Source organism: Ranitomeya variabilis, chromosome 4 (assembly GCF_051348905.1).
Source record: "Ranitomeya variabilis isolate aRanVar5 chromosome 4, aRanVar5.hap1, whole genome shotgun sequence".
In the NCBI taxonomy this organism is placed as follows: domain Eukaryota; kingdom Metazoa; phylum Chordata; class Amphibia; order Anura; family Dendrobatidae; genus Ranitomeya; species Ranitomeya variabilis.
Genome location: NC_135235.1, coordinates 149,180,780 through 149,196,999, shown reverse-complemented (window position 1 = coordinate 149,196,999; position 16,220 = coordinate 149,180,780). Strand labels below are relative to the sequence as shown.

At 45.0% G+C, this 16,220-nt stretch overlaps 1 protein-coding gene across 2 annotated transcripts in view; it reads right to left on the bottom strand.

Moving 5' to 3' along the window:
• OPN4 (opsin 4) overlaps positions 1-16,220 on the bottom strand; it is a 159,461-nt gene that overhangs the window by 54,791 nt on the left and 88,450 nt on the right. For both annotated transcript variants that reach the window (XM_077257176.1, XM_077257175.1), the window contains one exon: positions 1,058-1,229. In XM_077257176.1, the coding sequence (XP_077113291.1) occupies positions 1,058-1,229 (172 nt within the window). The remainder of the gene's footprint in view (positions 1-1,057; positions 1,230-16,220) is intronic.

Here is a 16,220-nt window from a genome sequence, read left to right as displayed (position 1 = left end):
TATAAAGAAAATCTTTTATGCTTTTTTTTTTAAATCAAAACAGTATTTTCTAAGTACCCTATGTTATTTATATGCCCTATTGCTTTTCAGTTACATCAGAGTATATGTTTATGTTCATTTTGTTTCAATCTTAGGTTTTGTCTGAATTTCACCGGTGTACTGGATGAGACTTTCCTCTGAGTTTGGTCACTGTGTCAGCTTTTACATCAGCATTTCAACAGTTTTTCTCATATGCAAAAAAAAAAAAAAAAAAACTGATGAAGATTTCTCAAGCATATTTTATCAGTAAGTGAAAAACGGAGAGTAAACTGGTGGCATCCAAGTGCTGTCTGTTGCTTTCATGATCATCTAGACTTGCATTGGTGAGTTTGATCCGTGACTCAGATCAAAATTGGACATTTTTCTGTGTTTTTGTATGGACGACTTAGTCTGCAAAAAGTCATGTGAACAGCCCAATTGACTATATAGGCATGAGAGAAAATCATTCATGAAAAACTGACATCTGATTGAGCCCTAGTCAACACATGTTTTCATTATACTTATATATTTATGTCTATGTTGCAATTTTTACAATTCATAGATTAAGCGATGCACATTATACAGTTAAAGGGTGCTATATACATTATATAGAAGGACGTTGATGGTTGAATAAACTCTGAAGGAATATTCAATGAGTGAGTGATCATTCTGATGAGACAGCCATAAATGTTTTTGTCTATAATGGTCTTGCAAGCTGGCCAACCTTGGCGATCCAATAAGACGTGAGCTTTCTGGGAAGATTCTTTCACAGAAAGTTCATAGACTCGTCACTATTACATGACAATGACACTGTCAGATAAAAGAATAGTTTTGATTGAAATTAACAATTTTCCTTCATTTTAAACTAATATGTATGGTCACCTTCACATTGGACAAAGCTGCTTGTATATCTTGCACAAACTATAATGTGGTTCATGGTCAATGTGCTCTACTGCAAAACTCAAAACTACACAAATACTGTATGTATAAATATATCATCAGTCAACTACATCGCCACAGGTAGATGCAAATGAATCACCTGTTAGTATTCTTGATAGCCTTAAAAATAAAAATGTAGCAATATATAATGACAAAAAGAGGTATGAAGAAAACAAAGCAGAAGAGGAGCATTGTGTATGCTCTAACAGATGGTGTGAAGGTCATATAGTCCCATGTGCAGGAAGTGAAGAGTCCTTCAGGGACATAGGCACCTTTTAAAAAGGAAAGAAAGAGTTTATGTTAATTGATATTATTAGAAGGGTGTCATGATGTTTAGTACCAGAGAAAAATACACTACTAAAGATATATTTTATATACTGTAAACACTGTAGAGTAAACGGATAACAATGAATGAACTTTTTGATTTTCAAGCTCCATATCTCACCATCCATTACTGTTTCGAACATGAGACTACCATAATCATCCTGGCTATCTCACACATAAATTTGACTTGAAACTATTCAGCATATGATTAGTTATGTAGATTCTTGTCATGTCACTGTGTTGATACTATTTTGCTCCTGGCAGTGGAAAAATCTTTTTTTTGCTGTATACTACAAATTACAATCTGTTCTCACATTTTTTAATAGCTCAGTGTGCTATTAGGTTGATTTGCAAGCGAAAGGTCACTGATTCGAATCGAGGAGCATCCATAAAGATTTTCTAAGAAAAGAGAAAAAGCATCATCCAGCTCATTGATAGTGGTCTCTTGGCCAAGAAAATAGCGAAACTGCAATGTCAGTACCATGACAGTTGGAATAATACGAAATAAAGTCTGTCCTTTATAAAATTGCAACTCATAGTAATACTAATGGCTGTCACATGAACTCTTGACCTTGTAGACACTATGTCAGGACTCTGAACATTTTTATTACCTTTTTGTGCATTACTGCCCTTTTCCAAGATGAGGTCTTTGGTCTCATATGCACTGTGTCTTCCTGCTATAAAACTCCACCCCAGCCTTCAGTCTGTGCTAGAGTATTCTGCCTTGCATCCAGCTCCTGACCTCCGATTACTCCCTGGCTATATACCTGCTCCTGTGAACCTGTGTGGTGATCCTGCTACTCTGCTCTGAGTTCCTGCTGCATACACCAGTTCCAGTAATCATCCTTCATCTGCTGCTCGTGTTTGCTTCCATCTGCATTTGCTGGACATGTAAGCTGTTTTTGCTCTGCAAGAACCTGAGACTATCACCCAGACCTCCCTGGTTGAGCTAAGATATTATTTGAACTGCCTTATAAGCATATCTATCTGTTTTGGACTAAGCAAGGACTTATTCGTGTCAAGTATCCTCAAGAATAATTATGCTTCATAGACTTTCTGCATGATTGCATTTTCCTCTGAAGTTTCCTATAGACTGCTGAGCTGCATTTGATATTTGCACCAAGTGTTGTGGACTTGAGTTTCTCTCTGCACCTGTTTGAATCACCGTGTGATAATATTGACTTTACCACTTATAAAACTGTGTCCTGTAGTTGTCTTGTTCCACGCACAGAGTCTCCTGAGTTATCCCCTTTAATTATTACACACTAGTTACTAAGATGATAAAGCTTCTGCCTCTGAAAAATTGCTAAATTCATTTTCCTTGGATCCTTTACAGATCTTTAGATAGTGTCACAATTGTGCCACTCACTGTGTCCTAGGGACACAGTGAGCAACAGCTCATCCGTTCTATGAATTGCAAGGTCATGTTGGGCTGTCAGTACTGTTAGTGGCATTTAGTCCTTCCTATTGTTTTCAGTGGCATGCTGAGCTGTCCATTTTATGTATGGTATTTCCCTGCAGCCGATTTAGGTCAGGCGTGCTGGAAGTCCTGCCCTGGGTAATTACCTGGCTGACCATGCTAAAGGCCCCGTCACACACAGCGACGCTGCAGCGATACAGACAACGATGCTGATCGCTGCAGCGTCGCTGTTTTGTCGCTGTGTGGTCGCTGGGGAGCCGTCACACAGACCGCTCTCCAGCGACCAACGATGACGAGGTCCCCGGGTAACCAGGGTAAACATCGGGTTGCTAAGCGCAGGGCCACGCTTAGTAACCCGATGTTTACCCTGGTTACCAGTGTAAAATGTAAAAAAACAAACAGTACATACTCACCTTCGCGTCCCCCGGCGTTCGCTTCCTGCACTGACTGAGCGCCGGCCCTAACAGCAGAGCGGTGACGTCACCGCTGTGCTGTACTTTCACTTTCCGGCCGGCAGTCAGTCAGTGCGGGAAGCAGACGGCAAGGGACCTGACGGACACCGGAATGTGAGTATGTACGTTTTTTTTTTTTTTACATTTACGATGGTAACCAGGGTAAACATCGGGTTACTAAGCGCGGCCCTGCGCTTAGTAACCCGATGTTTACCCTGGTTACCAGTGAAGACATCGCTGAATCTGTGTCACACACACCGATTCAGCGATGTCAGCTGGACCTAAACGACCAGGCTATTCCGACACGACCAGCGATCTCACAGCAGGGGCCTGGTCGCTGGTACATGTCAAACATAGCGAGATCGCTACTGAGGTCGCTGTTGCGTCACAAAACTTGTGACTCAGCAGCGATCTCGCTAGCGATCTCGCTATGTGAGACGGGGCCTTAAGACTATTGCCAGTCGTTGCTTTTGCATGCTGGTGTGTGCTTTGTACTTAGTATTATCTGACTGTGATCTTTGTTGCCCAACCTCCAATTTATCCTCTTTGACCATTCGGATTGTTGCTTTGCCTTGAAGTTCTCTGAATTTCGATGCCTGACCTCAGCCTTGCTCTTGACTTTTTGTTTGTCTTATCTTTTTATCTCTCACAAAGTCACTGGCAAAGTACTAGAGGGGAGGTAGGTTTCACTAAGGGTTTTAGCTTCAGGGATAGCAATCTTGCAAAGTGCTGAAAGGGGTTAATCAGCCATGTTTAGTGGTAGGTTGATTGAACAGCGGTAGAGTGGGAGGAGTCTCGAGGATAAATACCCAGCCTTCTAGACCATTCAGAGTGGGGGTGAGCCTGAAGGTCCAAGCTCTGGAGCTGTGTTTCCATGTTTAGGGAAGTATAACTTTTTGTTGTTTGTCCCTGGAGTGGGCGGATTCCCGTTGCAACAAGGACTGTGCCATACATTATGTTTTGTTTTCCTGTCAGGCCAGGAAGGCTGGATTTGTTTTGCTAACATTGCATGGGTTTATGCAAGATTTTTAATAAATCACTGGAAGATTTAAAGAGACACATTTGGAGCTAGAAGTGCGGGCAATATCCCTAGGAAGCAAGTGTGATGGCTGTAGACAAACTGCATGTCTTGGGTGAAGGCAGCTATAGGGATGGAACAGCGGTCAGACTTATTGTAGGACCTGATCAAGGACCGGGTTCAAAGCCAGCAGAAGCTCCAGTAGCAGCTGCAGCAGTAACCGCTGGCACAACAAGAGACAAGTAAGTGGCTGATTCAACAGCAACTGCAGAGCAGACAACATCAGCAGCATATTGAATTATTCACAGAGGCAATTCATGGCACGGCGGCAGCTACGACCCCAATGTCAGCTGATGATTTCTTTGTCCAGAAGGCGATGAGGAGAGCCTAGGTCAGACTGGTCAAAAGTATCAGGGGGTCAATCGGTTCTTGAGGAGGCAACCCACTCCATAATGGGGGAAGTTTAAAAGGGAGTGGGGAGTCCAAAGTCCAAGGGGACAGCTGAGGTCCTGCTCAGGACCTCATTGGAGGATCTAATTTGCTGGAGATGTCACGGCCCAGGTCATATAGCTGTCAATTGTCCAATGACCACTGAACAAATGAACTGTACCATGGGATACTGGTGTTCATGCTACACATATCCAGTTTGCAGTGTAGACTATCCACCCAGCGAGAGGCCCCAAGCTTGTCAGATAAAAGTGAATGGTCTGCAAATTACTGGACTACTAAACTCAGGATGTTTGGTGACCCTTGTGAGGGCCACAGTCTCTCTCCAATTTATCACTGTGAAGAATGTGGGCTGCATTCATGGTGATGCTAAAGTGGCCAGAGTGGTCATCGAGACAGTTCAGAGTGCTAAGTCCCATGAGGTCGGCGTGGTTCAGGATTTTTTGCACCCAATTATCATAGGCTGGGACTCAACAGTATATTGGTTTTGTGACTTGTGGGGGAGATGTGTTATGGACCTGGTGGTTAGGTGCACCGGGAATGACCTGATGATTAAACTAAATGACAGGATAAGCTCTGGGAAGTGGGAACTCTGCTGACCGCAAATCCTAATCCTAACACACACACTAGAAATAGCTGTGGAGCGTACCTAACTCTCCCTAGACGCCTCTTCACAGCCTAAGAGCTAACTACCCCTAAAGATAGGAAAATAAGCCTTACCTTGCCTCAGAGAAATCCCCCAAAGGTAAAGGCAGCCCCCCACATATATTAACTGTGAGTTAAGAGGAAAGTCACAAACACAGGGATGAAACAGGTTTCAGCAAAGGAGGCCAGACTTACTAGATAGACTGAGGATAGGAAAGGGATCTATGCGGTCAGCACAAAAAACTACAAAAAGCCACGCAGAGTGTGCAAAAATATCCCCGCACCGACTCACGGTGCGGAGGTGCCACTCTGCAACCCAGAGCTTCCAGCTAGCAAGGCAATATCATGTTAGCAAGCTGGACTAGAACTTAGCAAACACTAAGAAACATATTCAGTACACAATAAACAACAAATGAACCAGCGGGGACTTAGCTTATGCTGGCGTTGACAGGTCATCAGAAAGATCCGAGAGAGATCTGAACCAGTACTGATACATTGACAGCTGGCATGGAGTAATGATCTGAGTGGAGTTAAATAGAGAAGCCAGCCTAGCCGCAAACGAGGGCAGCTAAGGAAGTAACCTCAGAACCAGCAGTTCCACTCACAGCCACCAGAGGGAGTCCACGGACAGAACTCGCCGAAGTACTATTCATGACCACAGGAGGGAGTTCGAGAACGGAATTCACAACAGTACCCCCCCCTTGAGGAGGGGTCACCGAACCCTCACCAGAGCCCCCAGGCCGATCAGGACGAGCCAAATGAAAGGCACGAACCAACTCGGCCGCATGGACATCGGAGGCAAAAACCCAGGAATTATCCTCCTGATTATAGCCCTTCCACTTGACCAGGTACTGAAGTTTCCATCTCGAAATACGAGAATCCAAAATCTTCTCCACCACATACTCCAACTCCCCCTCGACCAACACCGGAGCAGGAGGGTCAACGGAGGGAACCATAGGCGCCACATATCTCCGCAACAACGACCTATGGAACACATTATGGATGGCAAAAGAAGCTGGAAGGGTCAAACGAAACGACACAGGATTGAGAATTTCAGAAATCTTATAAGGACCAATGAAACGAGGCTTAAACTTAGGAGAAGAAACCTTCATAGGGACATGACGAGGTGACAATCAAACCAAATTCCCAACACGAAGTCGGGGACCAACACAGCAACGGCGGTTGGCGAAACGTTGAGCCTTCTCCTGGGACAATGTCAAATTGTCCACTACATGAGTCCAAATTTGCTGCAACCTGTCCACCACAGAATCCACACCAGGACAGTCCGAAGGCTCAACCTGCCCTGAAGAAAAACGAGGATGAAAACCAGAATTACAAAAAAAAGGCGAAATCAAAGTAGCCGAACTGGCCCGATTATTAAGGGCGAACTCAGCCAATGGCAAGAAGGTCTCCCAATCATCCTGATCAGCAGAAACAAAGCATCTCAGATAGGTCTCCAAAGTCTGATTAGTTCGCTCGGTTTGGCCATTTGTCTGAGGATGGAAAGCCGAAGAGAAAGACAAATCAATGCCCATCTTAGCACAAAAGGACCGCCAAAACCTTGAAACAAACTGGGAACCTCTGTCCAACACGATGTTCTCCGGAATGCCATGCAAACGAACCACATGCTGGAAAAATAGTGGAACCAAATCAGAGGAGGAAGGTAATTTAGGCAAGGGTACCAAATGGACCATCTTAGAGAAGCGATCACAAACCACCCAGATGACTGACATCCTTTGAGAGACAGGGAGATCTGAAATAAAATCCATGGAAACATGCGTCCAAGGCCTTTTCGGGACTGGAAAGGGCAAAAGTAACCCACTGGCACGAGAACAGCAGGGCTTGGCCCGAGTACAAGTCCCACAAGACTGCACAAAAGAACGCACATCCCGCGACAAGGAAGGCCACCAAAAGGACCTAGCCACCAAATCTCTGGTACCAAAAATCCCAGGATGACCCGCCAACACCGAACAATGAACCTCAGAGATAACTCTACTAGTCCATCTATCAGGGACAAACAGTTTCTCTGCTGGACAACGGTCAGGTCTATCAGCCTGACACTCCTGCAGCGCCTGCCGCAAATCAGGTGAGATGGCAGACAGAATTACCCCCTCTTTGAGAATACCAGCCGGCTCAGGAACTCCCGGGGAATCAGGCACAAAACTACTTGAAAGGGCATCGGCCTTCACATTCTTAGAACCCGGAAGGTATGAAACCACAAAATGGAAACGGGAGAAAAACAGCGACCATCGAGCCTGTCTAGGATTCAACCGCTTAGCAGACTCGAGATAAGTCAGATTCTTGTGATCCGTTAAGACCACTACGCGATGCTTGGCTCCCTCAAGCCAATGTCACCACTCCTCGAACGCCCACTTCATAGCCAACAACTCCCGATTGCCAACATCATAATTACGCTCAGCAGGCGAAAACTTTCTAGAAAAGAAAGTACATGGCTTCATCACAGAGCCATCAGAAGATCTTTGAGATAAAACAGCCCCTGCTCCAATCTCAGAAGCATCAACCTCGACCTGAAAAGGGAGCGAAACATCTGGCTGACACAACACAGGGGCCGAAGAGAAACGACGTTTCAACTCCCGAAAAGCCTCAACGGCTGCAGAGGACCAATTCACCACATCAGCACCTTTCTTGGTCAAATCAGTCAATGGTTTAACAACGCTAGAAAAATTTGCGATGAAGCGACGGTAAAAATTAGCAAAGCCCAGAAATTTCTGAAGGCTCTTCACAGATGTAGGCTGAGTCCAATCATAAATGGCCTGAACTTTAACAGGATCCATCTCGATAGTAGAAGGGGAAAAAATGAAGCCCAAAAAGGAAACCTTCTTTACTCCGAAGAGACATTTAGACCCCTTCACAAACAAAGAATTAGCACGAAGAATCAGTCAATGGTTTAACAACGCTAGAAAAATTAGCGATGAAGCGACGGTAAAAATTAGCAAAGCCCAGAAATTTCTGAAGGCTCTTCACAGATGTAGGCTGAGTCCAATCATAAATGGCCTGAACTTTAACAGGATCCATCTCGATAGTAGAAGGGGAAAAAATGAAGCCCAAAAAGGAAACCTTCTTTACTCCGAAGAGACATTTAGACCCCTTCACAAACAAAGAATTAGCACGAAGAACCTGGAACACCATTCTGACCTGCTTCACATGAGACTCCCAATCATCCGAAAAGACCAAAATATCATCCAAATATACAATAATGAATCTATCCAAATACTTTCGGAAGATGTCATGCATAAAGGACAGAAACACAGATGGAGCATTAGAAAGCCCGAATGGCATCACCAGGTACTCAAAATGGCCCTCGGGCATATTAAATGCTGTTTTCCATTCATCGCCTTGTTTAATACGCACGAGATTATACGCCCCTCGAAGATCTATCTTGGTGAACCAACTAGCCCCCTTAATCCGGGCAAACAAATCAGACAGTAGAGGCAAGGGGTACTGAAATTTGACCGTGATCTTATTGAGAAGGCGGTAATCTATACAAGGTCTCAGAGAACCATCCTTCTTGGCCACAAAAAAGAACCCTGCTCCCAACGGTGACGACGACGGACAAATATGCCCTTTCTCCAAGGACTCCTTTATATAACTCCGCATAGCGGCGTGTTCAGGCACAGATAAATTGAAAAGCCGTCCCTTAGGAAATTTACTACCAGGAATCAAATTAATAGCAGAATCACAATCCCTATGAGGAGGTAGGGCACTGGATTTGGGCTCATCAAATACATCTCGGTAATCCGACAAAAACTCAGGGACTTCAGAAGGAGTTGAAGGAGAAATTGACAACAACGGAACGTCACTATGTACCCCTTGACAACCCCAACTGGACACAGACATTAATTTCCAATCCAATACTGGATTATGGACCTGTAGCCATGGCAAACCCAACACGACCACATCATGCAGATTATGCAACACCAAAAAGCGAACATCTTCCTGATGTGCAGGAGCCATGCACATGGTCAACTGAGTCCAGTACTGAGGTTTATTCTTGGCCAAAGGCGTAGCATCAATTCCCCTTAATGGAATAGGATACTGCAAGGGCTCCAAAAAAAAACCACAGCGCCTGGCAAACTTCAAGTCCATCAAATTCAGGGCAGCGCCTGAGTCCACAAATGCCATAACAGAGTAGGACGACAAAGAGCAAATCAGAGTAACGGACAAAAGAAATTTAGGCTGTACAGTACCAATGGTGACAGACCTAGCGAACCGCTTAGAGCACTTAGGACAATCAGAGATAGCATGAGTGGAGTCACCACAGTAAAAACACAGCCCATTCTGACGTCTGTGTTCTTGCCGTTCAGCTCTGGTCAAAGTCCTATCACATTGCATAGGCTCAGGCCTCTGCTCAGAGGACACCGCCAAATGGCGCACAACCTTGCGTTCACGCAAGCGCCGATCGATCTGAATAGCCAAGGACATTGATTCATTCAGACCAGCAGGTGTGGGAAACCCCACCATAACATCCTTAAGGGCTTCAGAAAGACCCTTTCTGAAAATTGCTGCAAGGGCACACTCATTCCATTGAGTAAGCACAGACCACTTTCTGAACTTCTGGCAATATACCTCCGCTTCATCCTGACCTTGACACAAAGCCAGCAGGATTTTCTCTGCCTGATCCACAGAGTTAGGTTCGTCATAAAGCAATCCAAGCGCCAGAAAAAACGCATCTACATTAAGCAATGCAGGATCTCCTGGCGCAAGGGAGAATGCCCAGTCTTGTGGGTCGCCACGTAACAATTTTTTACTTGCTGAATGGGGTCACCAGAGGAACGGGGTTTCAAAGCAAGAAACAATTTACAATTATTTTTGAAATTCAGAATTTTAGATCTATCTCCAAAAAACAAATCAGGAATTGGAATTCTAGGCTCTAACATAGGATTCTGAACTACATAATCTTGAATGCTTTGTACCCTCGCAGTGAGGTGATCAACACAAGAGGACAGACGTTGAATGTCCATATCTACACCTGAGTCCTGAACCACCCAGAGGTTAAGGAGAAAAGAAAGACAAAACACACTGCAGAGAAAAAAAAAATGGTCTCAGAACTTTTCTTATCCCTCTATTGAGATGCATTAACACTTTGTGGGCCAGCTGTACTGTTATGGACCTGGTGGATAGGTGCACCCGGAATGACCTGATGGTTAAACTAAATGACAGGACAAGCTCTGGGAAGTGGGAACTCTGCTGACCGCAAATCCTAATCCTAACACACACACTAGAAATAGCTGTGGAGCGTACCTAACTCTCCCTAGACGCCTCTTCACAGCCTAAGAGCTAACTACCCCTAAAGATAGGAAAATAAGCCTTACCTTGCCTCAGAGAAATCCCCCAAAGGTAAAGGCAGCCCCCCACATATATTAACTGTGAGTTAAGAGGAAAGTCACAAACACAGGGATGAAACAGGTTTCAGCAAAGGAGGCCAGACTTACTAGATAGACTGAGAATAGGAAAGGGATCTATGCGGTCAGCACAAAAAACTACAAAAAGCCACAGCAGAGTGTGCAAAAAGACCCCCGCACCGACTCACGGTGCGGAGGTGCCACTCTGCAACCCAGAGCTTCCAGCTAGCAAGGCAATATCATGTTAGCAAGCTGGACTAGAACTTAGCAAACACTAAGAAACATATTCAGTACACAATAAACAACAAATGAACCAGCGGGGACTTAGCTTATGCTGGAGTAGACAGGTCATCAGAAAGATCCGAGAGAGATCTGAACCAGTACTGATACATTGACAGCTGGCATGGAGTAACGATCTGAGTGGAGTTAAATAGAGAAGCCAGCCTAGCCGCAAACGAGGGCAGCTAAGGAAGCAACCTCAGAACCAGCAGTTCCACTCACAGCCACCAGAGGGAGTCCACGGACAGAAGTCGCCGAAGTACCATTCATGACCACAGGAGGGAGTTCGAGAACGGAATTCACAACAGAGATGCGGAAAACTCAATTGCTCGGGTAAGAAACAGGTTGGCCCTAAAAAACTCTCACCAACCCCAGAGTCTAACGCGCTTCCCTTCTGTGTAATAAGAAAAGAGGAGAAGGTAGTACTTCCTGAGGCAGACATTCCTGAGATGGAGTGACCAGAGAAAAAGTTGGTTTCGTTCAACATAGGGGCCTAACTAGTGATGAGCAAAAGTGCTCAGATAACGTCTTATCCAAGCATGCTCGGGTGTTATCCGAACATCTCTTTGAGTCCCTGTAGCTGCATGAATTGCAACTGTTAGACAGGATGAACACATTGAGGGATTGACTGTTTGTTATGGAATCCAGACATGTGTTGAGGCTGTCTAACAGCCGCAAAACATGCAGCTGCGGGAACTCGAACATAATATATGAGCACTCCCAGATGCTCGGATAACTCCAGAGCATGCTCAGATAAGATATTATGCGAGCATGTTCGCTCATCACTAGACCTAGCTCTAAAACAAATGTTCAATAAGGTAACCGTTATAGACAACATAGCACAGGAGTGGGGGGCTGACAACAGGTTTCCCTTTTCACGTTGAGTGGGGACTTATTGAACCGGCTTACTAAGGTGAGGGAGGAGATAGTTGAGCAATTGTTGGTACCAGAACCTTATAGACAAAAGATGTTGGACATGTGAAATTCATATGTCTTGGGTGGCCATCTGGAGGTGGAGCAAACTCTAGAATGGGTCATGTGGAGGTTCTATTGGCCCAGATGTCACCGGGAAATCCCAAGATATTGAAAGTCCTGTCCCACCTGCCAGTTAACGATTACCATCTCTCACTTCCAAAATCCTCTCATATCGCTACCAATCAAGGCCTCATTAAAACTCCATGTTAGCTGGACAAGCCAGAAGAGGACATTGAGAATGTCACAGTGGGAGAGACACTGTGACTGGCCCAGAACCAACAGTGTCGAGAACTGCTTAAGTGGAACTGGGACCGGTTTTCGGAGTTCTCAGGATGTATGCAGGTTTGTTGTGGATTCTGTTTTTGGGCTCCCTCTGGTGGTTACAACTGGTACTGGGTGACTTTGGTGGGTTGCGGTCTCTGGTTTCCACCTGTCCATTAGTGGCTGGGTGTTTCCAATTTAACCTGGCTTTCCTGTCATTCCCTTGCCGGCTATCAATGTATCAGCGTGTCTCTGTTACCTTTGCTACCTGCTCCTAAGCCTTCAAGACAAGCTAAGTCTGGAATTCCCTGTTTCATGTTTGCTTTCATGTTTTTAGTCCAGCTTGCAGATATGTAATTCTCTGCTGCTGGTTGCTCTAGTGGGCTGAAATTACCACTCATGTGCCATGAGTTGGCACATGAGTTCAAGTAATTTCAGGATGGTATTTTGAAGGGTTTTAAGCTGACCGCGCAGTTTTCCTTTTGTATCCTCTGCTATCTAGCTTTAGCGGGCCTCATTTTTGCTGAATCTGTTTTCATTGCTACGTTTGTGCCTTCCTCTCATTTCACCGTCATTATATGTGGGGGGCTGCTATTTCTGTGGGAATATTTCTCTGGAGGCAAGAGAGGTCTGTGATTCTTCTGATAGGGGAAGCTAGATCTCTGGCTGGCGCGAGGCATCTAGAGTCCCCCCAGGAACGCTCCACGGCTACTGTTAGTTGAGTGTTGAGGTTCAGGATCGCGGTCAGCTCAGGTTCCATCACCCTAGAGCTCGTCCTGTTTTTGCCCATGTTCTGTTGCTAATTTCCCTGCCATTGGGAACATGACAGTATAGCCGGCCACAAATTGTTAATTGTTTGGGCTGAAGCAGGAGAAAAAAAGAAGTGTTGAGGGGAATTTTTTTTTTTTTTCCCTCAGAGTTTTGCTGCCTAGCCCTTAATTGCTGTCTAGCTGCTTCTTACCTCCTCTTAACCCTTGAATGGCTCTGACCTTAGCTGTTTAAACATGGATGTCCAGAGTTTGGCTTCCAGCCTGAATAATCTCGCTGCTAAAGTTCAAAACATACAGGATTTTGTTGTTCACACTCCTATGTCTGAACCTAGAATTCCTATTCCAGAGTTTTTTTTTCTGGAGATAGATCTACCTTCCTGAATTTCAGGAATAATTGCAAATTGTTTCTTTCTTTGAAATCTCGCTCCTCTGGAGACCCTGCTCAGCAGGTCAAGATTGTCATATCTTTCCTGCGGGGCGACCCTCAGAATTGGGCATTTGCATTGGCACCAGGGGATCCTGCATTGCTCAGTGTGGATGCGTTTTTTCTGGCACTGGGATTGCTCTATGAGGAACCTAACCTGGAGATTCAGGCTGAAAAGGCTTTATTAGCCCTCTCTCAGGGGCATGATGAAGCGGAGGTTTATTGTCAAAAATTTCGGAAATGGTCGGTGCTTACTCAGTGGAATGAGTGCGCCCTGGCTGCAAACTTCAGAGATGGTCTTTCTGAGGCCATTAAGGATATTATGGTGGGGTTCCCTGCGCCTACAGGTCTGAATGAGTCTATGACTATGGCCATTCAGATTGATCGGCGTTTACGGGAGCGCAAACCTGTGCACCAGTTGGCGGTGTCTTCTGAACAGGCACCTGAGACTATGCAATGTGATAGAATTCAGTCCAGAAGTGAACGGCAAAATTATAGGCGGAAAAATGGATTGTGTTTTTATTGTGGTGATTCAGCTCATGTTATATCAGCATGCTCTAAACGCACAAAAAAGGTTGATAAATCTTTTGCTATTAGTACTTTGCAGTCTAAGTTCATTTTGTCTGTAACTCTGATCTGTTCACTGTCATCCATTTCTGTTGATGCCTATGTGGATTCGGGCACTGCCCTGAGTCTTATGGATTGGTCATTTGCCAAACGCTGCGGTTTTGGTCTGGAGCCTCTGGAAGTTCCTATTCCTTTGAAGGGAATTGACTCTACACCATTGGCTATGAATAAACCACAGTACTGGACACAAGTGACCATGCGCATGACTCCCGTTCATCAGGAGGTGATTCGCTTCCTTGTACTGCATAATTTACATGATGTACTTGTGCTTGGTCTGCCATGGTTACAAACTCATAATCCAGTCCTGGATTGGAAAACAATGTCTGTGTTAAGCTGGGGATGTCAGGGGGTTCATGATGATGCACCTCTGATTTCAATTGCTTCATCTACTCCTTCTGAGGTCCCTGCGTTTTTGTCTGACTATCGGGATGTTTTTGAGGAGCCTAAGCTCAATTCGCTCCCTCCTCATAGGGATTGTGACTGTGCTATAGAATTAATTCCTGGCAGTAAGTTCCCTAAGGGTCGTTTATTTAATCTGTCAGTGCCAGAGCATACTGCTATGCGGAATTACATTAAGGAGTCCTTGGAAAAGGGACATATTCGTCCATCTTCGTCCCCTCTGGGAGCAGGTTTTTTTTTCGTGGCTAAAAAAGATGGTTCCCTGAGGCCTTGTATAGATTATCGCCTTCTGAATGAGATTACAGTCAAATATCAATATCCATTGCCATTATTGACTGATTTGTTTGCTCACATTAAGGGGGCTAGGTGGTTCACTAAGATAGATCTTCGCGGTGCGTATAATCTTGTGCGGATAAAGCAGGGTGATGAGTGGAAAACCGCATTTAATACGCCTGAGGGCCATTTTGAGTATTTGGTAATGCCTTTTGGACTTTCTAATGCTCCTTCAGTCTTTCAGTCCTTTATGCACAATATTTTCCGTAAATATCTGGATAAGTTTATGATTGTGTATTTGGATAATATTTTGGTGTTTTCTGATGACTGGGAGTCTCATGTTCTACAGGTCAGGAAGGTGTTTCAAGTTCTGCGGGCCAATTCTCTATTTGTGAAGGGCTCAAAATGTCTCTTCGGAGTCCAGAAGATTTCTTTCTTGGGGTACATTTTTTCTCCTTCTACTATTGAGATGGATCCCGTCAAGGTTCAGGCTATTTGTGACTGGACACAGCCTACATCTGTTAAGAGTCTTCAGAAGTTCTTGGGTTTTGCTAATTTTTATCGTCGGTTCATTACTAATTTTTCCAGTGTTGTTAAACCTTTGACTGATTTGACTAAAAAGGTTGCTGATGTTGCTAATTGGTCTCCTACGGCTGTGGAGGCCTTTCAGGAACTTAAGCGCCGGTTTTCTTCTGCTCCTGTGTTATGTCAACCAGATGTTTCACGTCCTTTTCAGGTTGAGGTTGATGCTTCCGAGATTGGAGCGGGGGCGGTTTTGTCACAGAGAAGTTCCGATGGCTCGGTGATGAAGCCATGTGCGTTCTTTTCTAGAAAATTCTCGCCCGCCGAGCGCAATTATGATGTGGGTAATCGGGAGCTTTTGGCCATGAAGTGGGCATTTGAGGAGTGGCGTCATTGGCTTGAGGGTGCTAAGCATCGTGTGGTGGTCTTGACTGATCACAAAAATTTGACTTACCTTGAGTCTGCCAGGCGTCTGAATCCTAGACAGGCTCGTTGGTCGTTGTTTTTTTCTCGTTTCAATTTTGTGGTTTCATACCTGCCAGGTTCAAAGAATCTGAAGGCAGATGCTCTTTCCAGGAGTTTTGTGCCTGACTGTCCTGGAGACTCTGGGCCTACTGGTATCCTTAGGGATGGGGTAATATTGTCCGCCGTCTCCCCAGACTTGCGACGTGCATTGCAGGAGTTTCAGGCGGATAAACCTGATCGTTGTCCACCAGAAAGACTGTTTGTTCCGGATGATTGGACCAGTAGAGTCATCTCCGAGGTCCATTCTTCTGTGTTGGCTGGTCATCCTGGAATATTTGGTACTAGAGACTTGGTGGCCAGGTCTTTTTGGTGGCCTTCTTTATCAAGGGATGTGCGTACCTTTGTGCAGTCTTGTGAAGTGTGTGCTCGGGCTAAGCCTTGCTGTTCTCGGGCCAGTGGGTTGTTGTTGTCCTTGCCTATCCCGAAGAGGCCTTGGACGCACATTTCCATGGATTTTATTTCAGATCTCCCTGTCTCACAGAAAATGTCCGTTATCTGGGTTGTGTGTGACCGCTTTTCTAAGATGGTTCATTTGGTAC